General features: G+C 39.4%; 1 protein-coding gene across 6 annotated transcripts in view; it reads left to right on the forward strand.

Moving 5' to 3' along the window:
- The window catches only part of LOC126477972 (protein SERAC1), a 273,073-nt gene that overhangs the window by 156,208 nt on the left and 97,726 nt on the right, over positions 1-19,139 (forward strand). For all 6 annotated transcript variants that reach the window (XM_050103663.1, XM_050103662.1, XM_050103665.1 and 3 more), the window contains one exon: positions 16,605-16,748. In XM_050103663.1, coding sequence (XP_049959620.1) covers positions 16,605-16,748 — 144 coding nt within the window. The remainder of the gene's footprint in view (positions 1-16,604; positions 16,749-19,139) is intronic.

Genomic DNA, 19,139 nt, shown 5'->3' on the forward strand with positions numbered 1-19,139 from the left:
CAAGGACAACATACTTGGTTCTATAACTTAAGAAGTCTTTGAGCAACTCACATATCTGTGAACCTGTTCCATACGCTCGTACCCTAGTGTTTTTTAAAACCATACTGATTTGTGTTTATTTCATTTGAACTGAGAATATTTTCGAGGATTCTGAAGCAAACCAGTTTTAGGGATATTGGTCTAGAATTTTGCGGGTCCTTTCTTTTGCCCTTCTTATACACAGGAATCACCAGCTCTTTTTTTCCAGTGAATTGAGACTTTGTATTGGGTGAGAGTTTTGTGATAAATGCAAGCTAAGTAATGGGCCATTGCCATAGAGTACTTTTTGAAAAACTGAATTTGGATTCCATCTGGACCTGGTGACTTATTTGTTTTCAACTCTTTCAGTTGTTTCTGTATGCCAGTGATGCTTATTACTATGTCATCCATATGTCAAACTGCTCAATGGTCAATTGATGGTATGTTTACACAATTCTCCTGCGTGAACAATTTGTAGAACGTTAAATTTAAAATTTTGGCTTTTGGTTTGCCATCTTCAGTTGCCACACAGGTCAATAACTGAATAACTGACTGGATGGAAGCCTTAGACCCACTTAACAATTGTACATAGGATCAGAATTTTCTCGGGTTCTCTGTCAGGTCTTTTACTAAGAGCATATCAAAAATGAAACTAAAATCATAACAACATGGGAGGAATATGTTAAAGAAGTATTGAAAACTGAGGAAATCCATGAATTTGAAGAAGAGGAAAAGATGGAACAAGCTGATAGCAATGATGATTAAGAGGAACCAATATTGGAGGAATTATTCCAGCTGTTAATGAGATGAGGAACTGCAGAGCTATGGCAAGAGATAAGATACCAAGTGAAATTTGGAAGCATGGTTGCATAGACCTATTAAAGAAAATGCATGAACTAGTTTGGAAAATACAGAGAGATGAAAAAATGCCAACAAAGTGAACGCATCCACTACTATACCAATACTTAAGAAGGATGCTAGAATAATTTGCAATTGCCTAGAGGTATAGAACTGGTGAATGCTGCCTAAAAAATGCTCGCTAGATACTGAACAAGGAATTGCATCCATATGCAGAAGCTACTATTGGGAAACATCAGTGTGGGTTCTGGAAGGAAGAGCATCAATAGATCATGTGTTCACCCTTAGATTAATAATGGAAAAGTGTTACGAGTTAAATACATTGGTGCATCAGCTGTACGCAGGTTTGTAAACGGCTTCTGATAGGATCATCGTCTTTTCAGGGTGTTACGAGAAATGAGGATATCACTAAAGCTAATAAGACGCGTGAAAATGTCCCTGAGCAACACCAACTGAAAAATAAAAGCTAATGGCAAATATTCCAGTAATGTCTCAATCCAAGGATTTAAGCAAGGAGATTCTGTACCACTGGCCTAATTTAACTAGGCTCTGGAGGCTATTGTGTAAAACTGCCAAGTAAAACAGAAGATTCTATTTTCAACACGATGACTCAGAATACGGCAACTGCAGTTGACATTGCCATGCTTGAGAGAAACAGAGGATATTTACTGGAATATGATCTACTTCTGTAATGCAAAGTGGGTGCATGTGGCTTGGTCATAAGTAAGGAAAAACAAAATATATAATCACCACCGGAAACGAAACGAGCTGGTTTGAAAGAGTAAATTAGTTTAAGTATTTTGGAGGAATAGTTATAGAAGATAATATTGTGGTACCAACAGAGCTAAAGATAAGAATTGATGCAGGTAACAGTTGCTATTACAGCATCCCTGAACATGTTGCACTCCTCCAACATGTCAAGACAGTAGAAGATGTTGTCGTTGTTGTTGTGGTCTTCAGTCCAGAGACTGGTTGGATGCAGCTCTCCATGCTGCTCTATCCCGTTCAAGCCTCTTCATCTCCAAATAAACTACTGCAACCTACATACTTCTGAATCTGCTTAGTGTATTCATCTCTTGGTCTCCCTCTATGATTTTTACCTTCATACTACCCTCCAATACTAAATTGGTGATCCCTTGATGCCTCAGAGCATGTCCTATCAACTTATCCCTCCATCTAGTCAAGTTGTGCCACAAATTCATCTTCTCCCCAGTTCTATTCAGTACCTCCTAATTAGTTCCTGATCTACCCATCTAAACTTCAGCATTCTCTGTAGCACCACATTTCGAAAGCTTCTATTGTCTTCTTGTCTGCACTGTTTATTGTCCCTGTTTCACTTCTGTACATGGCTACAGTCCATACAAACACTCCCTGAAAGACTTCCTTACACTTAAATCTATACTTGATGTTAACACATTTCTCTTCTTCAGAAACGCTTTCCTTGCCATAGCGAGTTTACATTTTATATCATTTCTACTTCGACTATCATCAGTTATTTTGCTCATCAAATAGCAAAACTCATTCGCTACTTTAAGTGTCTCATTACCTAATCTAATTCCCTCAGCATCAACTGATTTAATTTGACTACATTTCATTATCCTTGGTTTGTTTTTTTGGTGTTCATCTTATATCCTCATTTCAAGACACTGTCCATTCAGTTCAGCTGCTCTTCCAGGTCCTTTCCTGTCTCTGACAGAATTGCAATGTCATCAGCAAACCTCGAAGTTTTTATTTCTTCCACATGGATTTTAATTCCTACCCCTAATTTTTCTTTTGTTTCCTTTACTGCTTGCTCAATATACAGATTGAATAACATTGGGGATAGGCTTAGGCTGGGCATCCTACTGCCTGTGTGGAAAGTAACGGGAAACTACCACATTACATTCCCAAGCAGTACGTGGTATGTATCTCCATGTGAAAGATTCTGGAGTTAAAACTTCCCCTCATTCGGATATCTGGGAGGGGAACACATTGAGAGTAGACATATTTGAAAGGAAGAAAGGGACAATGAAGGGAGGAAAGATACGGATTGGAACATGGAATGTAAGGACTCTTCTGCAAGCAGGAAAGCTAGAGAATGCAAAACAGGAGATGAAAAGGAACAGTTTAGATCCCCTCGGTTTGTGTGAAATGAGATGGGGAGAGAATGTGGAGATAGAAAGTAGCGATTATAAACTCTTTTACTCAGGGGAAATCAAGAGTGATGAAAACGGAGTAGGAATATTGATAGGGCAAAAGTTGAAAAATAAGGTAATGAAGGTACAATGTATTGATGGAAGACTTGATGATGATACGACTGAAGGGTAGTTCAAAAAATTTGGTATTAATACAGGTATATATGCCAATCAGCCAGCACAGAGATGAGGAAGTGGAAGAATATTATGAGAAAATACAAGAACTTATCGAGAAAGAAAATAGAAATGCCTGTGTTATCATCATGGGGGACTGGAATGCAGTGGTGGGTGAAGGAAGAGATGAAGATACTGTAGGAAAATTTAGATTAGGAATAAGAAATGTGAGAGGTGAATGACTAATTAGTTTCTGTAAAGAAAATTCATTAGCAGTGGGTAATACATTATTTGAACACCACAAAAGGAGACATTACATATGGATATCAAATTTGAATAGGGAAAGATATCAGCTGGACTACATCCTGATACAAAAAAGGTTTAGGAACTGTTTAAAGAATGCTAAAGCTTATCCAGGAGCGGATATAAATTCAGACCACAACCTAGTGATGTAAAAGTGAAGTCTGGAGAGGTAAAGCAAAGGAAAGACTAAACATAGAAAGACTTAAAGAGGTAGGAAAGGCATCTGATTTGGAGAGCAGATGTATGGAAAAATAGTAAAGAGGTAGTGTTGATGAAAGTGTTAATGACAAGTGGATAAAAATGAGGGAAGGACTCATGGACTCTGCCAAAGAAGTACTAGGAATTAGAGTAGCCCAAAGCACCAGGAAAGAATGGATAACAGAATACATGTTAAAAAAGATGGAAGAGCGCAGAAAGTGGAAAAGTGTAGAAGCTGAAGAAGGCAAAGAGAGGTACAGGAAACTGAATAATGAATTAAGAAGAGAAACTGAAGAAGCAGGAAAAAAATGAATGAAACAGAAATGTGACAAAATAGAGAAATTGGAGAGAGGGAAAGTATGAAATGATGTATAGACTGGCTAGTGAGATAGTTTTTGAACGTAAAAGAAAGAGGAATAACATGGAAATAGAATGAGTGGATGGTACTCTAGCAGAAGAACCACCAGAGGTTTTGAACAGGTGGCAAGAATATATTTAATGTCTGTATAAGGGGGATGAAATGCAAAGCAAAATTAAGGTTGAAGAGGAACAATATGTGCCGGAAGATGGAAAGGGATTTACAATCTTGGAAGCAGAAGTAGAAAAGGCGCTGAAGGAGATGAAGAATAGGAAGGCGTGTGGAATGGATGATTTGTGAGCGGACTGTTGAAGAGTCTGGGAAACAAGGCAAGAAAAGAAATAATCTACCTCTGTAACGAGATATATGACAAAGGGGAATGGCCCAAGGACTTCGCTGCAACAGTTATGATACCAATAGAGAAAAAGAGAAACACTAAAAAATGTGAAGAGCACTGGACCATCAGTGTAATTTCTGATGCAGCTAAAGTCTTGCTGAGAGTGTTGAATAGAAGGTTATATGGCAAGCTGGATAGAGGGATTGCAGAGGAGCAATTCGGTTTTAGAAGAGGAAAAGGAACAAGAGATGCTATTGGCCTGCTAAGAACTGTAGGGGAAAGATATATGGAAAAGGGTAGAGAAATCTTTGCTGTTTTTATAGATTTAGAAAAGGCTTTTGGCAGAGTTCAGTGGAACAAGCTGATGGATATTTTGAAGAGGAAAGGAGTAGATTGGAAAGAGAGACGACTGATACAGAATCTCTGTTTACCCCAGAAAGGAAGGATAAGGGTTGGAAATGAAATGTCAGAAGGAAGCAGCATTGGACGACGTGTTAGACATGGTTGTTGCCTTTCCCCACTGTTGTTTAACGTATACCTTGAAGAAATTATTGCGAAAAGCTTAGAAGGGAAAAGAGGAATATGTATTGGTGGAAAGGGAATAGAATGTATAAGATTTGCTGATGACATGGTATTAGTGGCAGAATGTGAGCGGACAGTGAATAACATGCTCAACGATCTGAATGAAGCTTGTGTGGAATATGGGATGCAAATAAACACAGCAAAAACAAAGAGTATGGTCATCAGTACAAGATGCAGACTGTCCAATATTAAAATAGGACAATCTACCATTAGCCAAGTAAGTGAATTTAAATATCTCGGAATCACAATAACTGAAGACTTGAGATGTCACCAGGAGGTGAAAACTCGAATTGTCATAGCGAAGGAGGCATTCAACCGAAAGAGGAGACTCTTATGTGGCAAATTAGATAAAGGACTAAGGAAAAGACTTGGCAAATGTTTTGTCTGGAGTGTGGCACTATATGGGGCAGAAACATGGACACTGAGACGAGAGGATGAAAAAAGGTTAAAAGCATTTGAGATGTGGATGTGGAGGAGAATGGAGAGAATAAGCTAGATGGAAAGAGTGAGTAATGAAAAGGTATTGGAAAGGTTTGATGAGAGATGATGTCTGCTGAAGGTTGTAAGAAAAAGGAAAAAGAAATGGTTGGGACATTCATTGAGAAGGGAGTGCGTGCTAGTAGATGCTTTGGAAGGATTGGTTTGTGGGAGAAGACTGAGAGGAAGAAGGAGATACAAGATGATAGACGACATAAAGGGAAGAGGAAATTATGCAGACCTGAGGAGGATGGCAGAAGACTGGACAGCCTGGAGAACCACAATGTGAAAACCTGCCTTTAGGCAGAACACTGATGATGATGATGGGGATAGGCTACAAACCTGTCTCATTCCCTTCCCAATCACTGCTTCCCTTTCATGCCCCTCGACTCTTATAACTGCCATCTGGTTTCTGTACAAATTGTAAATAGCCTTCCGCTCCATGTATTTGATACCTGCCACCTTCAGAATTTGAAAGAGAGTATTCCAGTCAACATTGTCAAAAGCTATTTCCAAGTGTACAAATGCTAGAAACATCAGTTTGTTTTGCTTAACCTAGCTTCTAAGATAAGTCATAGGGTCAGTATTGCCTCGCATGTTCCAACATTAGTACAGAATGTATACTGATCTTCCCCGAGGTTGGCTTCTACAAGTTCTTCCATTCTTCTGTAAAGAATTCATGTCAGTATTTTGCAACCTTGACATATTAAACTGACAGTTTGGTAATTTTCACACCTGTTGACACCTGCTTTCTTTGGGACTGGAATTATTATATTCTTCTTGAAGTCTGAAGGTATTTTGCCTGTCTGATACATCTTGCTCACCAGATGGAAGAGTTTTGTCATGGCTGTCTCTCCCATGCCCATCAGTATTTCTAATGTAATGTTGTCTACTCCCGCAGCCTTATTTTGACCCAGGTCTTTCAGTGCTCTGTCAAACTCTTCACGCAGTATCGTATCTTCCATTTTATCTTCACCTACATCCTCGTCCATTTCCATAATATTGTCCTCAAGTACATCGCCCTTGTATAGACCCTCTATATACTCCTTCCACCTTTCTGCTTTCCCTTCTTTGCTTAGAACTGGGTTTCCAACTGAGCTTTTGATATTCATACAAGTGGTTCTCTTTTCTCCAAAGGTCTCTTTAATTTTCCTGTAGGCAGTATCTATCTTACCCCTAGTGATATATGCTTCTACATCCATAAATTTATCCTTTAGCCATCCCTGCTCAGCCATTTTGCACTTCCTGTCAATCTCATTTTTAAGATATTTGTATTTGTTTTCACCTGCTTCATTTACTGCTTTTTTATATTTTCTCCCTTCATCAATTAAATGCAATATCTCTTCTGTTACCCACGGATTTCTGCTAGCCCTTGTCTTTTTACCTACGTGATCCTCTGCTGTCTTCATTATTTCATCTCTCAAAGCTAACCATTCTTCTTCTACTACATTTCTTTCCCCTGTTCTTGTTGACCATTCCCTAATGCTCTCTCTGAAACTCTCTACAACCTCTCGTTCTTTCAGTTGATCCAGGTCCCATCTCCTTAAATTCCTTCCTTTTTGCAGTTTCTTCAGTTTTAATCTACAGTTCATAACCAATAAATTGTGGTCAGTATCCACATCTGACCCTGGAAATGCCTTACAATGTAAAACCTGGTTGCTAAATCTCTGTCTTACCATTATGTAATCTATCTAAAACCTTCTTAAACCAAGTGTTAATTATGATTAAACTGTACTCCGTACAACATTCTACCAGGCAGCTTCTTCTTTCATTCCTTACCCCCAGTCCATATTCACCTACTACTTTTCCTTCTCTTCCTTTTCCTACTATTGAATTCCAGCCCCCTATGATACTAAGTTTTTGTCTCACTTAACTATCTTAATAATTTCTTTTATTGCATCATACATTTCTTCCACCTCTTCATCATCTGTGGAGCAGTTGGCATATAAACTTGTACTACTGTGGTAGGCATGGGCTTCATGACTGTCTTGGCTACAAACATTCACTATGCTGCACATTCCTATTTTTTTATTCATTATTAAACCTAAATTCTGTTATTTGATTTTTTGTTTATAACCCTGTTTTCACCTGACCAGAAGTGTTGTTCCTCCTGCCACCGAACTTCACTAATTCCCACTATATCTAATTTAACCTATCCATTTCCCTTTATAAATTTTCTAACCTATCTGCTCAATTAAGGGATCTGACATTCCCCACTCCGATCCGTAGAACGCCAGTTTTCTTTCTCCTTATAACGATGTAATGATGTCCTCCTGAGTAGTTCCTGCCCGGAGATCCAAATCGGGGACTACTTTACCTCCGGAATATTTTACCCAAGAGGACGCCATCATCATTTAATCATACAGTAAAGCTGCATGCCCTCAGAAAAAATTACAGCTGTAATTTCCCCTTGCTTTCAGCTGTTCACAGTACCAGTACAGCAATGCTTTTTTGGTTTATGTTACAAGTCAATCATCCAAACTGTTGCCCCTGCAACTCCTTTACCCCTCTGTCGTGGTTGCACCTACGGTACGGTTAAAATCCAACTTTAAAATTAATCATGTCAATCAATATGATCTAATGGCGACTCATTGACTTACTTTAATCATTATAAGTTCTCTTGCCAGGAAATGAAATATAACAGTCGTTTGATGCTTCTTCTGCTCACTATTGACACAGAATTTAATATTATCTAAATCTCAGTTAACTAATTAGTAATGTGCATTTGAGTAAATTGATTTATCATTTTCATTGATTTAAATAAATGGCCACGTTTACAAATTAGTTTTGAAGAAGTAGTACTAATGATCACTTCTTTAACAAAGCAAATAAAGTCCTTTCTAATTACACACAAAGTTAGGTAAATTGTAAGCATTGACAGGATAATTTTCATTCAGTGACAGATACTAAATATCTTTATGCTTTATATTGTTTAAATTAGCAAAATTTATTTATCTGCACACAGTTAAAAAAATAATGCATACACTATTTTGTTCCAGCATTTTTATGGTCATGATTGATGAATTATGTGCTCAGTTTGTGGGTGCTCTTACAAATGGCTCCCTGTAATACATATCACATTCTTTTATGCACATTATCCTCTTGATGTACCATTATATGCATTTAATACTCCACTTCCTGTATTTGAGGTAGACAATTTACTCAAGGCAGGTAATTGATGTTTAGAGCAGAGAACCTCCAGACTACATCCATTCAAATATTCTTTTTGCCTCACTTAGTAGATTAGCCACAGTTTGACAAGAGAACATGCCACCTACAACCAGTCACTGCACTCATAAGGTTATTATCCCGGATTAACTTTATACACAAAATAAGATCCGTGGGGCACTGCTCAGCCTTTTATTGAATTATTACACTCCAATGAATTATTAGTTTTATTATGAAATTTACTGTGGGCAGACTGTTACACAAAAGTAATGACTCTGCAGTGTAACTGCACTCAATACTTCTTTCTCCATGATAGCTTACTTCAGACCATGTCTTTGTTTCTCTGTATTTTCTGGAACAAGCGTTAACTTTTGGTGCCCTCCAATTTGTCAGTACTTCCCCGTGTCAGGAATGATAAACTATCAAAACTCTGGCAACTCCTTCTAATGCATCTGTCTGTAGCAGCAGATGACAGGCTTCGTAAACTGGAAACCAGCTCCCCAATACCCTCGTTGATCACTTCCACTGGAGGGAGAACTTAGATGCCCACATTTTCTGGACCTGAGGCATTCCAGACCATCATGCTAGCAGTCTCTTGTTCTGCCCCGATGAGGCACATCCTCAGCCGTGTTCTCAGCAGCTCGCTCGTGCAACACCATATGGCTCATGTCGTCGTCTGCTGCATTTTGCTGGGATATGTGTGAACTGCAGAGCTCTTATCCTGTGCTCATCATCAATGTTTTGTTGCAGTGCTACTTCATTTTTCCGCACTGCCTTCTCGAGCTGCATCTCTTTGAGGTGCTCCTGTTGATTACAGGTGTACAAAGCCTGATACCGACACCTGTTTCATCTTCCCAGTATCAACAGTTGGAATACTGTGTACGGTGTAGTGCAAATAGTGCAGTGACATGCAGTGCACACCAGGACTACCAGGCAGATTTATTACTGCTCTATCCCTGGCCATTTTGGCACCCCTTTGTTAGCAAACGTGCCATTGAAGTGGGCTTTCCTGTGCTGCCAGGCGATGTCGAACAAAGGCTGTACACCATTCATGGTCCACCCAATCCAGTGCCTTCACCATGAGTGAGGGTCCTCCTTGATTAAGAGCCGGCCGCGGTGGTCTCGCGGTTAAGGCGCTCAGTCCGGAACCGCGCGACTGCTACGGTCGCAGGTTCGAATCCTGCCTCGGGCATGGATGTGTGTGATGTCCTTAGGTTAGTTAGGTTTAAGTAGTTCTAAGTTCTAGGGGACTGATGACCACAGATGTTAAGTCCCATAGTGCTCAGAGCCATTTTTTTTTATTAAGAGGTATTAGCTTAGTGAATGTTACTGTAATGTTTAGTTTTTGGGTTAATAAGTTAGAATGAGCTGGCTCGGCCCTTCCAGCAGGCCCCATCATTTATTGTCATTTTTCTTAACTAGCACACTGTTTAGGTGTGTATGCCCCCTAGGAGTGTAGAAGAGAACATAAACCATTCCTTTCACACTACTCAGAGTGCTTCTACAGCAAATTTTAAATTGCCAATTTCTTTGACTTATCTATGAGCAATTTTTGTTGCTACAGTTACAATAGTTGCATGTAACTTGAATTTATGTGAAATAATTTTAAGCAAAAATTTTGTGTAAAAAATACACTAGAAAACTTGAATATGTTTTGTTATTGTGTTAACGGTTGATTGGTATGGATTTCTTACATTATGAAGTCTTCTGCCTTTGATTCCCCCAATTGAGTGCTCAAGAAAAATTGAGCAGATAGCGTGAGGCTGTTCTGCTACTTTATCAGCTTTTGAGAAACATTTGATAAAGTCGAAGACAAATTAGCGTGAAACAAATTTTTTTCTATCGCTCCTTGCTGATCACTTTATTCCTGGGATTAAAAATAAATCTGTTCATCTAAACTGACTGAAGTCTTCTTTGTGGGTGGTTTATTTCACATGGGCTTAGAAGCTGGAAGACATCAATATTTTGTCATGAGGTTACAGGTGTTGAACATTTGGCCAAAATGTTATGGCAAGGTGTTGATGCAATCTGGCTGCAAGACTAAAATGTAGTGGAATACTCATTGCACGAGGAACACTTCAACAGTAACATATAAGCAGTTTAACTGCACAAGTGTTCACTTTATTTGATCAAAAATTGTGCTTTTCGCGTGTTGTAGTAACTGAGTAATACACACAACCAATCCAGGTAACACAAATATAGCTTTATTCATAAGCTTCTGAACAGTAACAGAAATAAGCCTCTCATGACTTCACATGTGACAAGACAAAAGAATCATACAAAAGGTGCACTGTAAATGATACATAGAACAACTGATGTGAGCAATACAAACTATAATAGCATAGTGAGAGTGAGTCAGCATTGCTTCATGCGTATACAGGAGCAAGTCTCCGGTAGATGGCATGGCGGAGGCCGTGCTGTGTGCAGATTTCCTACAGGTGGCCTCTAGTGGCTGGCCCATGCTGATGAAGTTGGCCGATGATTTAAGTCCACACATGCGGCGACACTGCACTCGGTGCTCTTGTATTCACACACACTAGTAGCAGGACACAGCACATCTGACCCTCGTGTGACGAGGGCACACAGGTGATGGAGGAGATGGCAGAGGCCCGACAAGAGACACATCCCTCAGATCCAGAGTGGTGGCAGCTAGTACCAAGGTGGGGATGGGGTGATGTGCCGGGCAGGCACTGGAGCATAGGGCTGGAATGTGTGAAGACATGGGCGCTCCCAAGGGTAGTGGGCCCATGTGGTGCCCGACATCAGCACTTGTGCAGAGGGTGCCATTGCATGTGAAACTTCCCAGTAGCTCTAGAGGAGAAGGCATAGAACCTTGCACTGTAATGCAGCAGGAATGACCAGTCGGGAAGTGATGTCTTCTGTGGACAACAGCAAAACACCACCAAAAACAAAGAGGCAATCTTGTAAGGAAAAATAGTTGCATAGAGGGTCTGAAGCCCGACCCAGCAGTTTATCTGGCCAGCCCTGTTGAACAAACCAATCCACCTGGTGGAGAACCGGGTCCATGGCAATGGCAGCTGCTATGACTGAGCTCATAACTGGGAAACCCTCAACCGTGGCATGCATTTCAGTGTTATGATGGAAGCAAAGCAGTTCTTCACAATCAAAGTCAGGATCAGGACCCACAGAAGGTGGGAGTTGACGCCCACATTGGCGTGTTTAGATGAAGGTCGAAAATGTATTTCATAATTGTGGTGAGACAAAAACAGGGCCCAGCATTGTAGGCAGTGTGCTGCATTGTCAGGCAAAGAAGTGTGAGGGTTAAACAAAGAAACCAAGGGTTTTTGGCGAGCATAGAATATGAAAAGAGCCTCTTCTTCCACCTGAGAGAAATAGTTCCAGGCCGGAGTAACAGATTTATAGATGAAAGCAACTGGTGATTGAGAGCTGTCAGCTTATTGGTGCTTTAGGACTGCACCAAGACCATACTGTGATGCGTCACTCACCAAAACTACGTGCTGCTCTGGAGAGAATGTAGCTAAACAAGAAGCAAAGAGTAGTTTGGTTTTCAATGTTTGAAAAGCACGTTTGCAGTGTGGGCTGCGGCAAAAAGGTACATTCTTGCATAGAGAGGCATGCAACAGGTTGGTCAGTGTGGCCTCCCCTGGCAGGAATTTATGGTATATTTAGGGTATCTTCCCTAGGAAGGCCTGAAGTTCCTTAGGGTATGAGGGGCAAAGCATAGACGTAACAGTGAAGGTGTGGTCTGGCAGAGTGTGAACCACATTCAATGAGTCATTGAACCCCAAATAAACAATAAAAGGTTGAAAAAACTGAGATTTCATGAGACTACACTGTAAGCCTGTGGACTGTAAGGCAGAAAACAGGGTACACAAATTTTTCAAGTGCTCTGCTGTGAAGGAGCTCTTGCTATCATCATCCAGATAATTAATGTAACCTGGGACAGGCATATTCAGTTGGTCTAAAAATCATTGGAAAACAGCAGGTTGCTAGCCACAGCAAATGGATGGTCCACGTGTTGATAGAGATCAAAAGGAGTATTCAAAACCAGAACTCGCAGAGACTATTCATCCACAGGAACCTGCACATATGCTTCAGGCAAATCAATTTTGGAAAATTACTGGTCACCCAGTATTTTCGCCAACAGTTCCTCCTAGCATGGGAGAGAATATGTATCCATAATCAACTGCACATTTACAGTAGTTCTGAAGTCACCAAAGAGGTGATGTTTTCCTGATGGCTTTTGAACTACAACTGGCGGAAATGATCATTCACTAGCCAGAACAGGTTGCACCACACCTAGAGATTTAAGTGTGTCTCATTTTGCTTTCATTTTATCTTTCAGGGCGACAGGAATTTGATCTTTCAGGGCGATAGAAATAGGACATGAGAGACAAAAATGAAGCTGACCTGTGGATGTCAAAGAAATCTGAGCAGAAGAATTTGTAGCTCACCTTATACTTTCCAAAAACAAGTCCTAATATTCCTGACACAGTGTTTCCAGTTAAGAATATGGTACCTGATCAGACACAAGGCGAACTGCATGGGTGATAGAAAATCCAAATACCTTAAATGCGCCCATCCCGAACAAAACACCGGCATCAGCGTCCAACAAAAATGTAATGGAATGAACCACTTATTTGTAAAAGGCAGATGCTGTAAATTATCCCAACAGCACAATGTTCTGTTTATAAATTGTTGATGGTATACAGCAACCAGCCTCAAATTGGTTTTAGGTTACATTATTTAAAAAGTGCCCACCTGACACGTTTCATGAACTCACAGGAAACCAATATATTTTGTTTTGATGAAAGTGTGAAAAACCTATCTGATAATGAATTGTGAAAAATTCAAAACCAATAATGGTACTTTTTAAATAAATTTCCCCAAAGCCAATTTGCAATTGGTTGCTGTACACCATCTACAGTTTACTTCATGCAACAGTCTTGGCCTTCAACCATGTCTTTATTTGACAAAATTGCACAATGTTCTGTTTGTTATAACTGTCCAGCCTCCGCGTGACCGATGTGAACGGCAGTGAGCCTAAACTCTCATAGGTCTGAGAATTCAATAATATCACTGCAGAACCTGTGCTGACCTGTAGCCGGAGCACTTGGTGAAAAACACTGAACTCGATAAGCAACTTGGAAGCAGTCCCAAGCATTGGGCCCACACAGTTTATGTCCATGCCCATATGCTGAGCAACCTTTCAGCAGAAAACACACACCAAGCAGTACAAGTAGCCCAGTACTTAGGGCATGCCAAACATTCATGCTGAACAAAACAGAAAAGATGAGATGGGAGCAGAGATTGCTGATGTTGACACTGTGGTGGCCACTGTAGTGATTCGAGAATTTCTGTGTAAATTCTAGAACCACTCAGCCTTCTACCGTCTCGAACATACGATATTCTGGATATGAGTGTGGGATGGTAGAATCCTACCTACTGCGCATCACATGTTTGTGTGTCCAGGTTTAAAATCAGTTGAGGGAAGAAAGTAGACACGGTGGATGAACAGCACCGACAAGTACCTGTTGGGCAGTCCATAGGTGTTTTAGTGAGTGTGTAAGGGAGAACCATGGAGTTTATATGCAGTTCTGTGCATATTGGGTTATTAACTATTGTTATTAAAACAAAGACAGTTGAAAAATAACTCTTGACATAACCTTGCTGTAGGTAAGACTTATTTTCTGATTTATGTTAAGAAAAGTTATGGTATCAAAGCCAACTTTCTTTTAACTGTAATTCAATTTGTTTCTGACATTCTACTTTACAAGAGACTTACCCGAAGTTTTATATTTATGTTGAAAGTGAGAGTTTTATTGTGTATGAAAGTCAAATACATCATTAATTGACAAAAAGCAAAGTTTTTATGTCTACTTATTTCAAAAGTAGAAAGAGTCTAAAAATTCCTGTACCTACCATTGTTCAACGGAGTATAAGTCGAGAGGGTTTCTAGCAGCTGGCTATCCAGTAAAGAAGAGTGGCTGCAAATTCCAAGTAAGTCACCTCGTAAAGAAGTGGAAGGTGGTTTGGGGGAATAAACCGAAATAACCCAGATTCGCATTCACACTTTAAGTCAGAAGCGTTAGATCACAGCTGCTTGAGCCAGACTCGGTCTGCTTGGTTCTGGGCCTGCACGTTTACTGCCGCCACTACTGCTTCCTTGTGCAAGCTATCTGTCATCCTAGTGGGCACATCTTGTGGCACTACTGCCACATAACACCAGGCTTTAATGTGGTCACCCACTGCCTGAGAAACTTCAAAAGAATGCACTATTTGCGAAACTTCGGCCAACAGGGGTTTTTACAGAGTAAAACCTTCTGGTGCACTCCCTTGTCTGGAGCTAAACAGATAATTGCGTCACTGTACGACTGGTTTTGTTTCTCGTGGCATCAGTAGAATTCCATTTGCACTGCGTGTTTGTTTGTGATGGTAGTTGGACAATAAACTGCATGCGTGATCAAAAGCAAGAACTGCTGGTTCTTGTAAAGGTGCAAGCTGACACTGTAATTGATGCACCTTAGATGGAATCCACAAGAGCAGTCTGTCATACCAAAAGCCAGAAAATGCTGTGTGGGTCTTTTTTCATAAGCTTCCCAATTCTCAACTGAATCATCATATGGAGGTATAGTGGGTGGATAGATCAGTGGAGCAGTACTGTGTCTGTTAATGAAAGCCAAAGTAAGCTGTTCAGTTGGAGCAGGTAGCATAGCACCTGTAATGACAAAACCCGTTGAAACAGCACTTAAAGACTGCACATGCAGAATCTGTTCCAAACTCACCCCAATCATGTAGTAGTCAAGTAATACACAAAACCGATCCAAGTAACACAAATAAGACTTTATTCATAAACTTCTGAACAATAATGGAAATAAGCCTCTCATGACTCCACAGATAACACAACAAAAGAATCATACAGAAGGTGTAACATAAGCCATACACTGATCAACTGATGTGAGTGGTACAAACTAAAAGAACATAGTGAGAGTGAGTCAGCGCTGTGTGCAGGCGTGAGTCACCAGTAGACTGGCTGGCAGAGACTGTGCTGTGTGCGCACTTCCCAAAGCACATGCACTAGTAGCAGGATACAGCATGTGATAAAGAAAAAATAGCTGATTGAATGTTGGTTGTTCAACTGTTCCAGCATAATCACGATATTAATATGTACTGTAGACTTTATGTTATTTTTATCACCAAAAGATGATATTAAGATTAATAATTGAGGTATGAAGACATTTTTAGATCCTACCCAGGCACAAACGTGAGAAGATATCAATCAATTGATGATTTGTTGCTGCAGTAATTTTTAGGAAACTTAAGAAACTGATAATCAAAGCTTCACAAATCCTCAATGGGTTTTGTAACTTCTCTGTGTTATCTGAGATGGCACTAAGGCACTGGACTTGATTTGAGAGAAGAAGGGTTCGCTTTTGGGGTCACTTGTATGTAAAATGATGCCACAGAATTTTTTTTCTTAATAAATAGTATATTTTTGTTGGCTCTTGTCTCCTCTTCTCTCTATCTGTCTATCTATCTATATGTGTGTGTCTTTTGTAATCCATTTTGACAATTACTTATTCTCTCTCTCTCTCTCTCTCTCTCTCTCTCTCTCTCTCTCTCATTAGCATTTTATGTTATTTTAATATTCTGAAGTTATGTGCTTTACTTTTCTATGATAATCCCTTACTATTCAGTCTTTTCTCATTTTCCATATTCAGCCATTAGCGTTTAACATCATATTTTGTTTGTCTAATAAAAGTAAAATATTTCGGAATTGAATTAATTTTGAGAGATACATCTCTTCAATGATCAAATGACATTTGATTAAACAGTAACTTGATTTTGTGAACAATTTTAAATAAGTTTTATTAATTAAAATATTGTATTTTTTATGTGTGCATTACAATTTTGTCCATACTTAAAAAATTCTTATGTGAATAAAATGCATGACCATTTTTAAAAATGTGTACTTGTATCCATAACAGCCAGAACTTGGTATTTGAAATTTATGTTGCAAAAATATTTATTCTAGATATTGTATCGGAAGGTGCATTGCCACTGCTTATTGGAGTTTATAGGCATTTCTTGAATGACAGAGAAGTTGTGATAGCCCTTGCAAAATTGCTGTCAAATATATCATTTTACAAGGAGCACTTGAATGATATTTTTCAGACTGGTAAGTATTTGTTACATTTGTCTGAACTTCAGTTCGTAACAGTTATTTCAATCATTTTTAATCTATCAGATTATCGTCTGATGGGTAAATGAATGTTACAGTGCATGTTTGAACATATTCGTGTACAAGTATATTAATCAAAATTGTAAATTTTGACTATGAATTTGCTGTTAATGTAGGACATGATACTGATATACTAACCTGCCATCACAATAGCACTTTTTCACACAGACTACTCTGGATCATACTTTTAATTTACATAAACTACGTATCTTACTGTTTTTATGCCAAAGGCTTCTTTGTAAATGTGTAGATATGAGTAGAAAAACATACAGCGAGAAGCATGCTAAACAAAATCTTGTCTATATAAAACAAAAGACTGTAAAACTGTGAGTACACATTGTTGTATCTGGGAAGTGCAGAACAACAAAGACTGAAGACATGAGTGTAAAAACAAGTTTAATTTCTCAATTGAATCTCACACAAATACAAACATCTGAATACAAACACTGTCAGATGAAATTGTATGCTGAGTCCTTGTCACAGTCATACTACACTGCCATTTCCAGTCTGTATATGTCCATAGTTATAAGTGGTGAGTCCGAACACTTCGAGAGAGTGCAGCGTGACTTCTCACTGCTGTCTGTGGTGGGGTGTGCACACAGGAGTACACAGGTTGCAGTGAGCCTGCTGTGGTGTGGCATGGTGTGATTGGCCCTTCGTCAGTAGATTGCTATTTTCTGTATGTATGCCGGTTGGCGTAGCTGGGTTTACTGCAGAAGTGGCTTAGGGGTGGTTGGGCCTGCACTGTTAAGCAGCGGTGGAGCCGCCACCTATCGGCCGTGAGCTGAACACCATCTAATTCCTGGCTGCGAAATGCTGTGTGCCACGGGTTGGTCATTGATGATACTGCACACATCATCATATCACAATTCTGAGTACAGCCTGTCCGATGCATTTGTGCATAACTGTTCTTTATACCAGACTACATAAGGAATCAAAAAAATGTGTCTGGTAGACACTGTGCAGTTTTTAAAATGTTTTGTGTGTGTAAGATTTTGTTAATTCATTTTGACAGACTTCTCATTGTGTGGTTTATTGTCTTATCTCAAAAGTGTGATCCAGACAAAGCCATGTGATGTACGTGTTACACGTTGCACTCATAGTTACTGAATTACTAAGAGGGGACTATTTCATCTGAATCTCAATTAATAACCAAACTTTGCATACTGGTAGTCATTGAGTTACAATCTTTTAATTACTAATATTGTTGGCATTTCAAGCAGAAGACTCCGTTCCATTAAAAATAAAAATAAAAAGGGACTGTCCCAGTTTTATTGTATAGAAACAGATATAGAGTGTATGTGTGTAATGTCATTATACTGTTCAGAAAGAGTAATCAGAGGCATCATAGTAACCCCTTCAGATAGTAAAGAACTACTTTGGGTGTGCAAAAATCAATTAGCATGCTAAGAGATGTAAAGAGAAAAATAGTTGAAGCGTGTAAGAAAATATTCAAAGAATTATTGGTGTGATTCAGAACACTTCTATCATTTGAGAATAATAGCATATCATCAACATGCAAAATTATGATGACAGTTTGGTACCATCTCTCTGAAAATAGACACATGGATCTGTGGTTTGATCTGGCCAGTTTCAGTTTTATAAACAGCTCCTCAGTTTATAATATATGGTATGTTACATGAATTATTGGCCCTGTTCAACCACCAAGTACCTAAAAAGGGTTTGTGAAGTCTAGAGGTAGTTGTTTCATACATTTACAGGGAATGATGCATGAGGTTTTCAAATAAGTGTATGCACTTACATCTGACCGTGGAGCGTATCCTTCCACACTAATTGTTTTGTATTCTTATCAATGGCTGACCAGTAGATTGACTGTGGGAAAAACACCGTCATGCAAGCAAATTTCCGGTGACCTTTTTGTAGGAATTCCAAGTCTGGCAGTATGAGAAATAACAGCTTTATCATAATAATTTTTGGATTTCAACATGAGAACTGTGTTCTGCATGGGCAGCAAGTGGAATCAAGAAAAGAGCATGTAGAAACCATCAGGGATAAGTGACAGAACTATACCCACCAGTGTAGTTCACATCCCATTTATTGTGAAAACTTCTCTGCGGACATCGACTTGACCACACAACACACCAGAGTTTGCCAGTGGGTTTCGTGCTGCCAAAATTTTGGGCCCCCATGGCAGAGCTATCCAGGTCCACCTCTGTGTCTACTACTACATTTACACTGCACAATCCACATTACGGTGTGTGGCAGAAGGTAATTCTGGTACAAGTATTTCTTTCCCACCTTCTGACACTCCATTCAGGAAAGCTTTATCGGAAGAATGGTTGTTGGTACGCCCAGTTTTTAGTGGTA

Source organism: Schistocerca serialis, chromosome 1, assembly GCF_023864345.2.
Source record: "Schistocerca serialis cubense isolate TAMUIC-IGC-003099 chromosome 1, iqSchSeri2.2, whole genome shotgun sequence".
NCBI lineage: Eukaryota > Metazoa > Arthropoda > Insecta > Orthoptera > Acrididae > Schistocerca > Schistocerca serialis.